The 12,847-nt window shown below is 43.9% G+C and overlaps 2 protein-coding genes across 2 annotated transcripts in view; both read left to right on the top strand.

Annotated features, from left to right (window-relative positions):
* The first annotated feature begins 256 nt into the window (after nt 1-256).
* CNPY2 (canopy FGF signaling regulator 2) lies at nt 257-3,320 on the top strand. Its single transcript, XM_016224511.2, has 6 exons — nt 257-459; nt 1,027-1,139; nt 1,289-1,404; nt 2,214-2,417; nt 2,576-2,672; nt 3,155-3,320. The coding sequence occupies exons 2-6, from the start codon at nt 1,043-1,045 to the stop codon at nt 3,196-3,198; spliced, it is 558 nt and encodes a 185-aa protein (XP_016079997.1). The 5' UTR covers nt 257-459; nt 1,027-1,042; the 3' UTR covers nt 3,199-3,320.
* Nucleotides 3,321-9,967: 6,647 nt separating this feature from the next.
* CS (citrate synthase) overlaps nt 9,968-12,847 on the top strand; it is a 30,624-nt gene continuing 27,744 nt past the window's right edge. Inside the window, exon 1 of the mRNA XM_016224512.2 lies at nt 9,968-10,153. Coding sequence (XP_016079998.1) covers nt 10,112-10,153 — 42 coding nt within the window. The 5' untranslated portion in view covers nt 9,968-10,111. The remainder of the gene's footprint in view (nt 10,154-12,847) is intronic.

The raw sequence follows: 12,847 nt of genomic DNA on the forward strand, positions 1-12,847 counted from the left end.
TTTGAAGGTCCTAGCCTACGTAGACTGACACACATGCGCCTGACCGTCTCCGTACACCACTCCAGGATCTGTCCTTGCTTCAGGCCACTCCTGTTCTTCCGCTGACCCCTAGTGGTCACGTGGGGCTGCTCGCCACGCAAGTCTGGGTCCTTCTGCTATCCGCTGGGGTCCTCGTAGCTTGGAAGTCATTCCTAAGCTGCCTGTTCGAGCGAGAGTAGATGGGAGGGTTTGCGGTTCGACTCTGGCGTGCGAATCGGAGCCCCGCTTAGGCGTCCACTTAGGGTTCGGGGAACTGTTCAGGCGGTCGCCGGGGCACCCCGTGTCTGAAAAGCGCCGGAGCGCTCTGGAGAAGCCGGGACAGCCACGCTCCTCTGCAGCCAGGTGCTAGGGTCGAGATCTAAAGTGAGAGACCGACCGTCTTTCAGCGCCTGGGCCACGGCGGCGGCCCTGGGAGCAGAGGTGGGACGGATGCGAGTGGCGCTGAGGGTCGGGGATGGACTGGAGCGAAGGCAATGGCAGGGTCCTTAGAAAGGGGACTGGTCCCCACAGTAAATAGTTTTTAGGCTGGAGGTGGGGATGTAGGAATCTTCGGTGCTGCGTTCAAATAGGCCCTAGTTATTGAGTGTGCTCCTCCCGGGCCGGCCACCTCGCTGCCTCCTGGCCTGAACGAGCTGCTCTCCTTGCTCTCTCTGCCTGTGTTAATCTTCAACCTCCGTTCGTAGCTGCCACATAGCACGGTGAGCCCTACGCAGAAGACGCTGAAGTACCAACATCTAGGGCCTCCCCTGTCGACATAGTGTCTGGGGCTGAGCCCCAAGTCCTGAGCTCGCGCTCTAACCCTCCGGCCCGGGGAAATCTGGGTCCTCTAGCGCCGAAACAGAGGAAACCCTTTGTATCCGGCCATTTCCTGGAAAGTAGAACCAGAATCACACTGAAGCCTTTGTAGGCCTTGGGATGAGGGGTGGTTGGGGGATAAGGAATGGAGCCGGGCCCTCATACTTATGCTTTATTCCATTCCAAACCCAGGTGGAGCAACCCCATTATGTTAAAGATGAAAGGCTGGGGTTGGCTGGCCCTGCTTCTGGGGGCCCTGCTGGGAACTGCCTGGGCTCGGAGGAGCCAGGATCTACACTGTGGAGGTAAAAACACAAAGAGAAGTGGAAGGAGGGAGGGTGGGGAATGCAGAGCCTTGGGAGGACCAGAGATCCAAAGCCTGGATAAGAATGAATGGAAATCACTAGGTTGATTCCTTTTCCCCCAACCCCCACTTTCTCTCCCCCTGCACCAGCTTGCAGGGCTCTGGTGGATGAACTAGAGTGGGAAATTGCCCAGGTGGATCCCAAGAAGACCATTCAGATGGGCTCTTTCCGAATCAATCCAGATGGCAGCCAGTCAGTGGTGGAGGTAACTGTTACTGTTTCCCCAAATAAAGTTGCTCACTCTGACTTTGAATGAGGACTCAACTAATTAAGAAGGAGCTTGGTTTAATAGAAATGAAGAAAACATTGACCCAGAGAGGTATCTAAAAGATAGGGCTGTAGCATTTCGAAGAGGCTGGAGACTTAGACCCTATGCACTTGCTTCTTGGCTCCACACCTTGATACTTTGTCTGATCAGCCCCTTCTCCACATCCTTAATCCACATGACTCATGTTTTCACTATGGCCATGTGATATTCACACAAACATTCATTCAAAAAAGAAATAGAAGTTCTCATCCTTATATTTAGGAAATTTATTTTAGTTGAAAACATAACACATATAACAAAGCTGTACCTAGTGGATAATAAATAAAAGTAAATGTTGTAATGCTTGTGAAATGATTTAATAGTTGTTATCTTCAAAGCCTACACTACCTTTCTGATGCTCTCCTACTGAGGGCAGGTTTTAGTCTCATTTTAATACACACACATAAAAATCACTATCTTACATCCATAAAAATTACTGCAATTCAAAGGGAAAGAACACAGTTGGCTAGGGTTAATCAGAGAGTTCTCTGTTTATAATTTGGACCTAATGACTCCTGTTTTATTTCTTGGGATTATATAATGAGGTAAAATAAGGCCATATACAGTATTTGAAAGCACTTTGGAATTACAGAAATAAACCTATACTGTTTTTAAATAGGCTGGTTGAGCTAGATTTGGAAGAAAAAGGATGTAAATTACTAATGTACAGAGGTAAAAGTGTGACCCAAGGCTGAGGACATTTCTAGGTGCCTTATGCTCGCTCAGAGGCCCACCTCACAGAGCTGCTAGAGGAGGTTTGTGACCGGATGAAGGAATACGGGGAACAAATTGACCCTTCTACCCACCGCAAGAATTACATACGTGTAGTGAGCCGGAATGGAGAATCCAATGAACTGGACCTACAGGGCATCCGAATTGATTCAGACATCAGTGGCACCCTCAAGTTTGTGGTGAGCTATGAGAGTGGGTAGCTGGTTCTTAGAAATTAGGGGAGTTATGGAGAGCTCAAGGGGAAAATGGGGTTAATATCCTTGTTCTCCGCTCAAGTCAGAAGCAAGAGGCCTCTTCATGCTGCCTTCTCTAACTCGTTTCTCCCTTGGGTTGGCAGTGTGAGAGCATTGTGGAGGAATATGAGGATGAACTCATTGAATTCTTCTCTCGAGAGGCTGACAATGTTAAAGACAAACTTTGTAGTAAGCGAACAGGTAAGCTGCTCCCACTTGACCTTCTGTCTTCACAGCTTTACCTTCTGGCACATTCCCTAGCAAGTCACCTCCACCTCCAATCCTGATACTAGCTCAAGAGTTGGCTTCCATTTACCCATGGCTTAGGGACTTGGGTTGTTCCTATGTATTCTCTTCCTGTCAGCTTTCAGAATTGTGACTCCTTCATCTAAGGTACAAGTGAGAGGATAAGTGGGAATGTTTGTCATTTAAAAGGACATGCTCTGTCCCCCCAGAGTGGCTCAGTTGGTTGAGCATACAACATTGCTGGTTTGATTCCAGGTCAGGGCATGTACAGAAGGCATCCAATCCATGTTTCTCTCCCTCCCTCTTCCCTCTCCCCTCTCCCCTCTGAAAAATGATAGTTGGTATATGTATCAATTTGATTTTGGGGTATTTTCTTGATAGTGGCATATATCAATATGAGTGACATTTTCTTTCAAACTGTTATGTGCTGTTTCCAGATCTATGTGACCATGCCCTGCACATATCGCATGATGAGCTATGAACCACTGGAGCCGCCCGGACTGACAAGCTTGGTGGATCACCCCCAGGAGGGGAAAAGGTGGCAATGCCTTTTATATTATGTTTTTACTGAAATGAACTGAAAAAAATATGAAACCAAAAGGATGAACTGTGTTGTCTTTTTATGCCCATAATTGGCCCTTAGATTGGGTTTGAAGATAGGGGATTCCAGACAGGAAAGAAAAGGGAAGGGAAGGAAGAGCTTTGGGAATGGCATAGCATGAAGGTAGGAGGAGCCTGAAGCTTTCATTCTTTTGCCATCTGAGATTCCTGCTGCACTCACAAACTAGATAAACATTTATTCAGTGCCTACTTAATACAATGGGTTTAAAGTTTAATTGTGGAGAAAAGACCCTCTGTGAATAAGGAAGAGAACATAAGTAAGAGTATGACAGCATAGGATTCTAGAAATTACATGTATTCATACTGCTGAAACATAAAGTAAGACAGAGCTTGGTCTCAAAGGAAATAATGGACATGCATTATTCTTCCCTCCCTGCCCTTCCAGATGGAGGGATCAACAAGAGCATGCAGGAGGGGGAAAATGGATGTGATCAACTCAGCTGAAAAGTAAGGGCTTTATCAGATAGGGAGAAATTAGGTAAGGAATGTTATTTAATGGCCTACAGTTTTAGATTTGATACCAACAGCAACACTAAAGTATACCTTTTTCATCTCCATCACTAGCTATTGTCAATCTCGGTTATAAGTCTGTCCTCACTTTCTGTATGTAGAGATTCTGTACTGGGGCATTGGGATGAAAACAAAGGATACCTTCTTTGAGGAGCTTTTTAAATACCCTAATTCTGAGGTGTGGCTGTCTTACGTTTTGAAATGGAACATTTCAGTCTCAGGAATGCCTCAGAGAGAGAACACCTGAATAAACATTTCAAAGACTTTTTAAATTAAGCATTTGAAAATCTAAAGGGTCCTTGGGGGTCATCTAGTTCACCTCTGCCCATTTTACATATGAAGAAACTAAGGCCTAGAGAAACCACAGGTCCTGAAGTTATTATACATTTTGTGACCAACTGGATCTAGTATAAGCTCATGTTTCCAAGAGTTAATCTGATCTGATATAGCTGTGAGCTAGCTTCTATTTTAAGTCTTTTTTCCTCTTATTACCTTACACAGAATAAATGTTCAACAAAGCTTTCTCATACCACGATCCCTGTGAAATCTAACACATGATGCAGCTCAGAGCAAGTACCCTGAAATTAGTTGACAACTAAACTCAAGGTCTAGTATTAAGTTCTCTCATCATTCATAAAAAATCTATATTCTTTCAAATCAATTTTCCAGAGCAGCTGTTACTAACCTTTTTGTCTTCTGTGATGCACATGAGTAATGTTCACCTGCTTCATACCCCTGCGCATATACCCAGAATTCTGTCCATTGCCTGCTTGGTGTCTAAACACTTCTTATTCTTCTATCAGAAAGCTTATCAGAAAGATAAGTGAGAGTACTCATATGGGGAACTTGAAACTTTTAATTTACAAAAAAGAAAATTATTCACAAATTTTAATAAAATAAATTTAATGTTAATCGGTAATAAATTACTTGAGATGTACCTCACTAGTGTGTCAAGTTACAGCTATTAAGAACTCTCCAGCGCAAGTCTTTGCCATTGGTACACTGGGATGTGTCCTACATAGGGAAGGGCAGATGTTATTGTCTTTGACTTGATCCTCAGAGGTTAGGAGGATATATTTGTATATCTCTTAATTCATATCACAGGTTACCACTAGGAATCCATGAATTTATCTAAACCCTTCTGGAGGCTCACCATAACAAATTATTCTAGCCCAGTATTTGATAGAGCATATACTCAACCTTTCATATCTGTTTACACTTTAAGCTTTAGATGCCTTCTAAATGAATTTATCAGTAAAATGATAGAATGTAAACATTCCTAAAGCCAGTGTTAAATGAGATCTGGGTGTGACTAGGAAAATTTATTATGTGGAAATCTAGTCCTTTAAAAATAATTTTCAAAGGAATGCTGTTAAAAAGCATTCAGAGCAGGGACAAGCCCACGCCTGTGTAGCTTGGTTGGAGTGTCATCCCCTGCACCAAAAGGCTTCTGGTTTGATTCCCAGTCAGGGCACACGCCTAGGATGCAGGTTCGATCCCTGGCTGGGCAAGTACAGGAGGCAACCCATCGATGTTTGTCTCTCATATCTATGTTTCTCTCTCTCTTACTTTCTCTCTAAAAATCAATTAAATTTTTTTTTAAATTCATCCCACAGAACTGGGATGAGTAGCAAGGAAAAGGGAACTAGTACAGTTGACCCTTGAACAGTGTGGGGGTAAGGAGCACCAATTTCTGCACAGTTCAAAATCTCTGAAATTTAGCCCGGCCAGCTGTGGCTCAGAAGTTGAGCATTGACCTGGGATCCAGGCAATCAGGGTTCAATTCCCAGTCAGGGCACATGCCCTAGTTGTGGGCTCGATCCCCAGTCGGGAACATGCAGGAGGCAGCCGATCAATGACTCTCTCATCATTGATGTTTCTATCTCTCTCTCTCCCTCTCCTTTCCTTTCTCTGAAATCAATAAAGATATATTTTTTAAAAAAAACAACTCTGAAATTTTAACTACAGTTGTCCCTTGGTGAACATGGGGGACTGGTTCCAGGACCCCCATGGACACCAAAATATGCAGATGCTCAAGTCCCTTATGTGAAATGGCATAGAACAATATGTACACTTGGGCCTCTGCATCCACAATTCCCAACTGCAGATCAGAAATACTGTTTTCAATCTGTGGCTGGTTGAATCTGTGGATGTGAAACCTGGGGATACAAAGGGCCGACTGTATATTTAACTAAAAAAAATCCATGTATAAGTGAACCCACTGCATATGTTGAATACTCACATAAGAGGCACATACACATTCTGATTTAACTTTACAACTCTTAAGAAATAGATATTACTCCCATTTTACAGATGAAGAAGCTAAGCTCAAAGGGATTGTGCTTGCTTATCAGCAGGGAGCCAGGACTTCAACCCTAGTGATCATCTTATCCCTAGGCCAGTGGTCTTTCTGTTAAACCTCATTCCTTGTAGTGGAGTCTCCACATAGTCCTCAATGGCTGTGAAAAGTAGTACTTCTTTCATTTAAAAACTACCTCCCAAGTTTGAGTGCATTCCTTCTGATTTAATAATCTATAGTGAAAAAACACTACGTCCTCTATCTTTAAGTATTCTGGGAGGATCACCATTTATCATGTATTCCAGGTATGGGTATACAAAGGTTTTTACAGATAAGTAAGATTATATAGTTCCTTATCTTTTTTAAAGATTTTATTTTTATTATATTTAATGTGTTTTTATTGATTTGAGAGAGAGAAACATCAATCAGCCGCTTCCCACACGCCTCCCACCAGGGATCAAGCCCGCAACCCAGGCATGTGCCCCAACCAGAAATCGAGCAGGTGACCTCTTGGTGCATGGATGACGCTCAGCCAACTGAGCCACACCGGCCAGGGTGATAGTTCCTTATCTTTTAAAATATTTTTAAATATAGAAAACATTGGCCCGGCCAGGCGTGCTCAGTGGTTGAGCGTCGACCTAGGATCCAGGCGATCAGGATTCGATTCCCTGTCAGGGCACATGCCCAGGTTGTGGGCTCAATCAATGACTCTCTCATCATTGATGTTTCTGTCTTTCTCTCTCCCTCTCCTTTCCTCTCCCTGAAATCAATAAAGATATATTTAAAAACAAACAAACAAAAAAAAAACACATTGTACTGATATGTATAGTTAACAATGACTCAAAAGTCCCCTTCCTAAGCTGCAGTTGATAATTCACAGTCATCACCATATAAACAATATGGCTTAATAGTTAAGATACAGCTTCTGGAGTGAGACCAACCTAAGTCTGAATTCTGGCAGTGCCAATTGCAAGCTATGACCCTAAGCAGGATACTTTATCTAAATTTTGGTTTCCTCCTCTGTAGAAATATTAATATTACTTACATCCCTTAGACTTGTGAGGGTTAATTAAAATAATGCCAGTACCACATTTAGATAGTATTTGTAAATAGTAAGTATTCAATAAATTTTAACTATTATCCCTTAAACACAGGAATTTGGTTTACTGATGTAGTTTAAGTTTAGGCTGCATTCTCACTTATCCTTGGCCACCAGAGGGCACCATTGCCTTTGTCTATTTTAAAGAGGTCCTCTCAAGGTCAAAATGACCTCAGTGCTCAGCCTTCTCTCCCTTGGCCTCTTCAGTTCTCATGCACTTTGTTGTACTGGGCCCTAGAACTCACTTGGCTGTTTTATCCATGCCAGTCCTTTTCCCGTAACTTTCTTTTTAAATTTTTATTTTTTGATTGATTTTTTTTTTTTTAGAAAGATTTGTTGTTCCAATTATTTAGCATTCATTGGTTGCTTCTTGTATATGCCCTGACCTGGAATCAAACACACAACCTTGGTGTATTGGGACGATGCTCTAACATATTGAGCTACCAGGCCAGGACTCCATTAACTTTCTTCCCACTTCCTCAAATCCTGTACACTTTCAGAAAAAGACTGTAAGCCAGCTCCTGAGACATACTATTTAGTCCACTTGCTTGCTGGGCTTTCCCATTGGCCTTATAGCAGTAAATGTCAGGACAACTTCAAAACAAGTCCCCATAGTCCTCATGACAATAGACTCAGGACACTGTGTCAAAGGGCTTAAGAGCACTACTGTTCCCTATCCTCCCTCCACTCACTAGAGAGCCAAAATAGGTTACCCTTATGGCTGCTCAATAATTACCCCTTTGGTAGTCTCACACTGAAAATGCCTCCTGTCTCTTGGGGCACTGGAGTTCAGTATTCTGGTCTGTTGGCTAGTCTCTGTGGATAATTAACCAGAGAGAAGAAACAAGGTCAGACTATTCTAGGGTTAAGAGGAAATCCTCCGTGAGATGCTAAATTGGGATCAAATATTGACCACTGGAGCTTTGAAGTCACCGACAAGGTAGCAGAGGTCACTGCTCCTCTGGGGCACTGCTTGGCTTCTCTTTATGAAGTTCTTTAGTAAGACCTACCTGTATGATCCCCAGCCCAGAGGAGCATTGGTTGGTAGGTGTGAAGCTGGGTATGAGGAAACTGGGCAAGAGAAAATAATGGTTTCGTTCTCTTTTTCTAAGTCCAAGCTATAAATTAGGTTCTTTATAAGCTAGGTCTATCTAGACTGGATAAAGAAGATGTGGTACATATATACAATGAACTACTACTCAGCCATAAGAAAAGATGAAATACTGCCATTTGCAACAACATAGATGGTCCTTGAGAATCTTATGCTAACTTAAGTCAGTCAGAAAAAGCTAAGAACCCTATGATTTCACTCATATGTGGGATATAAAACTGAAACTCATAGACACAAACAGCAGTGTGGTGGTTGACAGAGGGAAGGTGGTGGAGGTAAAGGGGACCTAATATATGGTGATGGGAGAAGACTTGACTTTGGTTGGTGGCCACACTGCAATATACAGATCTTGTAACACAGAAACCCACACCTGAAACCTATATGATCATATTAACCAATGTCACCCCAATAAATTTAATTAAATAAAAAAGATCTATGATTACTTTAAAAAATAAATAAACTAGGTCTATCTAAACCTGGCTTAGATGGTACTGAGACCTCTGAAACTTGTTACTGCTATGTGAGGAGATAAGAGGACTGACTGTTCACTTGTGGCTTCGGTTTGTAGATAAGATGTCTTGGTCCTTGAGTCTGTTCCCCTCTGCCCTTGGGTCAATGACTATAATAGGCTTTGGGAGGTAGAAAGATCCTGAGGTCTAGTCTGCCCAGAGGAGTTAGTCAAGAATGGTGTGGAAGATCACTTTAGTGTCATGGTTCATTTAATGGTCTCTCGGGAGCACAGGATAAGTGTATAAAAAGCCAAGTAGGAGAAGGGATCCAGAGGCCCTAAAGGAATGATGTCACAAAAAGGGAGGGTTTTTTTCTGCATCTCATGGCTAGAAATAGAATGGGCTGGCTGTATGAGGTTACCTGACTGGAGAGGCATTAAGACTAATGCCCAGGACCCAGAGGTTCTGGCCGGTGCTGGAAGCCTCCATATTACGGGGGTATTTGTAAGGCTTGGATTTCCTGGCACCAAACAGAACTGACAGCCCACAAAAAGCACTGGATATTCAGGCTCCTGCCTTTGCTTTCCTTCTCTACCTATTGAGGGGTCTGTTAGAATATGGCCTCTGCTTATCTCAAAAGAGCTCCACCAAGCAGCTAACTCTGGCTTCATAGCTTGTGTTCACATTATGTCACCTCTATGGCCATTAAGTCATTGACCAAAGACATTCAAGAAAGCACACCAAGGGGGTAGAAGGAGCAGGTACTGATCAATTGCCGTGATAATATATTAAAGGGTTGGATTCCGAGGACCTTCAAAGGTCTAAGTCCTTGAGGCTTTTTCTCTAATATTCACCTAAGAACTAACCCCAAATGTGTTACGGGCAAGGAAAAAGCCTAAGAAGGAAGTTAACTGAGTTCTCAGGCACATACTTAGCCACCTACACGCTTCTCCTCTCGCTCCCGCCCGGATCCACCCTGAATTAGCCTAACCCAATGGTCCAATCCTCCCCGCTACAACTGCTGTCAACGGCTCAGGTCCCGCCCCCCTCCCCACCCGACCAATGGCCGAGTCCAGGTCGAGTCCCCTGAGTGGGGCGAAAGCGGGTTCCGGGCAGTAGGCGGGGCCTCGCTGAGGACCCCGGACTGGGCGCCGCCACCGGTTCGTCTACCCTTTCCCTCGGCCGCCTCCTTTCAACCTTGTACACCCGTCGGCTCGGCGTCTGGTGCAGCGGAGGAGGCTTCCGTTTCTGCCGCAGCTCTGTCCCCTCCCTGCCTCCCCATCAGGTCCCAGAGTTCTCCCGCCAATGGCTTTACTCACTGCGGCCGCCCGGCTCATCGGAACCAAGGTGAGCAACTGAAGGAGTGAGCGCACAGTCCCAGGGTGGGGCTGAGGCGACTGCGGGCCCTCAAGTCCCGGGGTCTCCCTCCTCTACCCATACACACCCCAGCGCGCCTTAAAGGGGCCCTGTACCTGGCCGCCCGCCAGCCTTGCTGGGAGCTCCCAGGGCCATGTGCTACGCTGGTCTTCCGGCCCTTGGGGAGAGAAGTGAGCGCTGCTCGCCCTCGGCAAGCGGTCTTGGGTGCTTGGAGAGGCCGGACCGTACTGTCCATCCGCATGTTTAAGGTGGAAGGGGGTGATGCGTGGTCCTGGAAAAAAAACCTGCAATAAAGAGCATAGGTGTGTTCTGAGTTAGGGAAAGAGCCTGTTTGAAGGAGGGGGTGGGGTTGTGGGAGCAAGAGGAGTGGTAGGGTGAACAGATGTGCTCACTCTACCTGGGCCAGAGCTAAATTGGTGGTTAAATTTCGGCTTCTGTTTTGTAGGGAGGGTCTTGTCAGTTCCTGACTGCTTGTTTCCATTTCTCCACCCCAATTATTTAAGCCGTTAATGACCAAGCCATAGCAGTTCTTCCTAGAGGAATGGGACTCGGGACCTCCTTGTCCTTGGGACTCTTCCATTTACTCTTAATATAGGAGGGCTTGAGTGGGGTGGAGCGCCTGTGTAAACATGCATGATTATCACATATGATTGGAGAAAGAACCAGAAGGACTGTTCCTCCAGACAGCGGGCCATTTAGTGAAGATACTGGGCAGGATATAGTATTCCCAAGGTCATATGACTAATCCTACTACTTGATCACCCATGTTTTGCTGTTGCTCTTAAGTCTACTGTACCCAGGAGAGATTCCTCTCATTTGGAGGGCCATTATATTTGACTTTTGTTGCCTTTTGGATCATAGGAGTATTGTTGCAGGGGATGGTGCTTTTCAATTTCAAATTGCCAGTTTTATCACTGGGTAACATGGCCCTTTAAACAGAGAAACTGCTGTGCTGAGGGAGTCCCAGGCCTCTAATCCAAGCAGGGACAGTCCCACAAGTGACCTTGACTCCTGCAAAGAACTTACACTTCCTCTTCTGTACACAGGTTAAAGCTGCCAACACCTGAATTAAGGAAAATCTTAGGATGGTTTTTGGCTTGCTATGTGTTATCCTGCATGGTTGTCCGATAAGGTGAAGCCTTTAGGATTTGCATGGGTCGCGGCTGATCATTTAGGATTTACTTGTCTTACTTGACTGTTGCTTCTCCTCCTGCCAGGGAACAAGGGTAAGGAAGTCTCTTGGGACATGAAGCAAGTTCTAGATAGTGTTTTGACAGAATAGGGGACACCATAATTAGTTCATTGCAGAGCTGTTAACCCAGACCAGATGGTCTAACCCTACAGTGAATTTGAAAAAGGCTTTAGAATTTACCTTTTGAATTTATTTTCTCTCTTTAAGCCTCTGGGGAAGCTCAGAAAGCTTTTGGGATGATAGGGCTATATAACTGTAGTATCATTTTTATTTTGTTTACTTTCCTATTACAGATGGACTTGAGGATCCCAGAAACATGTAAATAGGAAGCCATTAGAAGGCTTTTGACCCTTAAAACTAGCAAAGCCCAACCAACTCAGGACTGAAAATTTCCTGATTCCTAAGCAGAAAGACCAAGATACCAAGAAGGCTTTCAGCATTGCTAGCACCTGTCTGAGCTTTCCAGATTAGCCTGCATCTTACTTGGTACTCAATTTTACTTTTGCTATGAAAGTAGGCTTTAGAAGGCAAACATAATCTTCTGACCTGGGAGAATTTATCCCTAGCATTTTGATTCTCAAGGTCAGATGTAGTTTCACTTTTCTGAAGAGATTTTTAAAAGAATTTTGCTAGGAGACACAAATGTTAGTCATTCTATTGTTTCACCCTACCCACAACCATGTAATTTAATGAACACCTGAGTTGGAGAGCTAGACTAATTCAGAGCCTTGAGATTGACTTCTTGTTTATCCAAATGAATTCATACTAAGCAGTGACTTTAGTATGAATGGCTTAGCTTTGTGATGTAAATATTGTCTTTTCACTGGTGATCTGGGTTTTGATTTGGCCTGGGAATTGGAGTAGGGCCACCAATTCACTTCTGGACTCTTTTTTTTTTTTTTAATTTATTTTAAAAAGGGAGAGGAAGGGAGCTGGAGAGAGAGAAACATCTACTTGTTATTTCAATTGTTTATACATTCATTGGTTGCTGTTGTATGTGCCCTGACCAGGGATCAAACCACAATGCAACCTTGGTGTATCTGGGTGATGCTCTAACCAACTGAGCTACTCTGCCAAGGCCACTTCTGGACTCTTACCTGCAGTGTGACTTAACCAACCCTAGTTACTTTCATTACCGTTGAGAATTGCTTCTCCAAGATAGGATATTTTATAACTTTGAGTAAATCAATACAAAAGTGTTTCTTGATTATTTCTAGACTTATTCAAGAAACTTAATACCAATAATTCCTTTATTGCACACCTACACTACTGCATAACTTCTCTTATATAATTCCTAGTCTGAAATTGGATTCAACAAAACTGAGCCTGGTTTTTTGTTACTGATTTTTTTTTTTTTTTTTTTTTAGGATGAAAGGGAGAGAGAGAGAAATATCCATGTGAGAGCGTGCAACATTGCTTGGCTGCCTCCTGCACACCCCATACTTGGGGATCGAGCCTGAAACCTGGGCATG

The sequence above is a fragment of the Miniopterus natalensis genome, chromosome 2 (assembly GCF_054644295.1).
Source record: "Miniopterus natalensis isolate mMinNat1 chromosome 2, mMinNat1.hap1, whole genome shotgun sequence".
In the NCBI taxonomy this organism is placed as follows: domain Eukaryota; kingdom Metazoa; phylum Chordata; class Mammalia; order Chiroptera; family Miniopteridae; genus Miniopterus; species Miniopterus natalensis.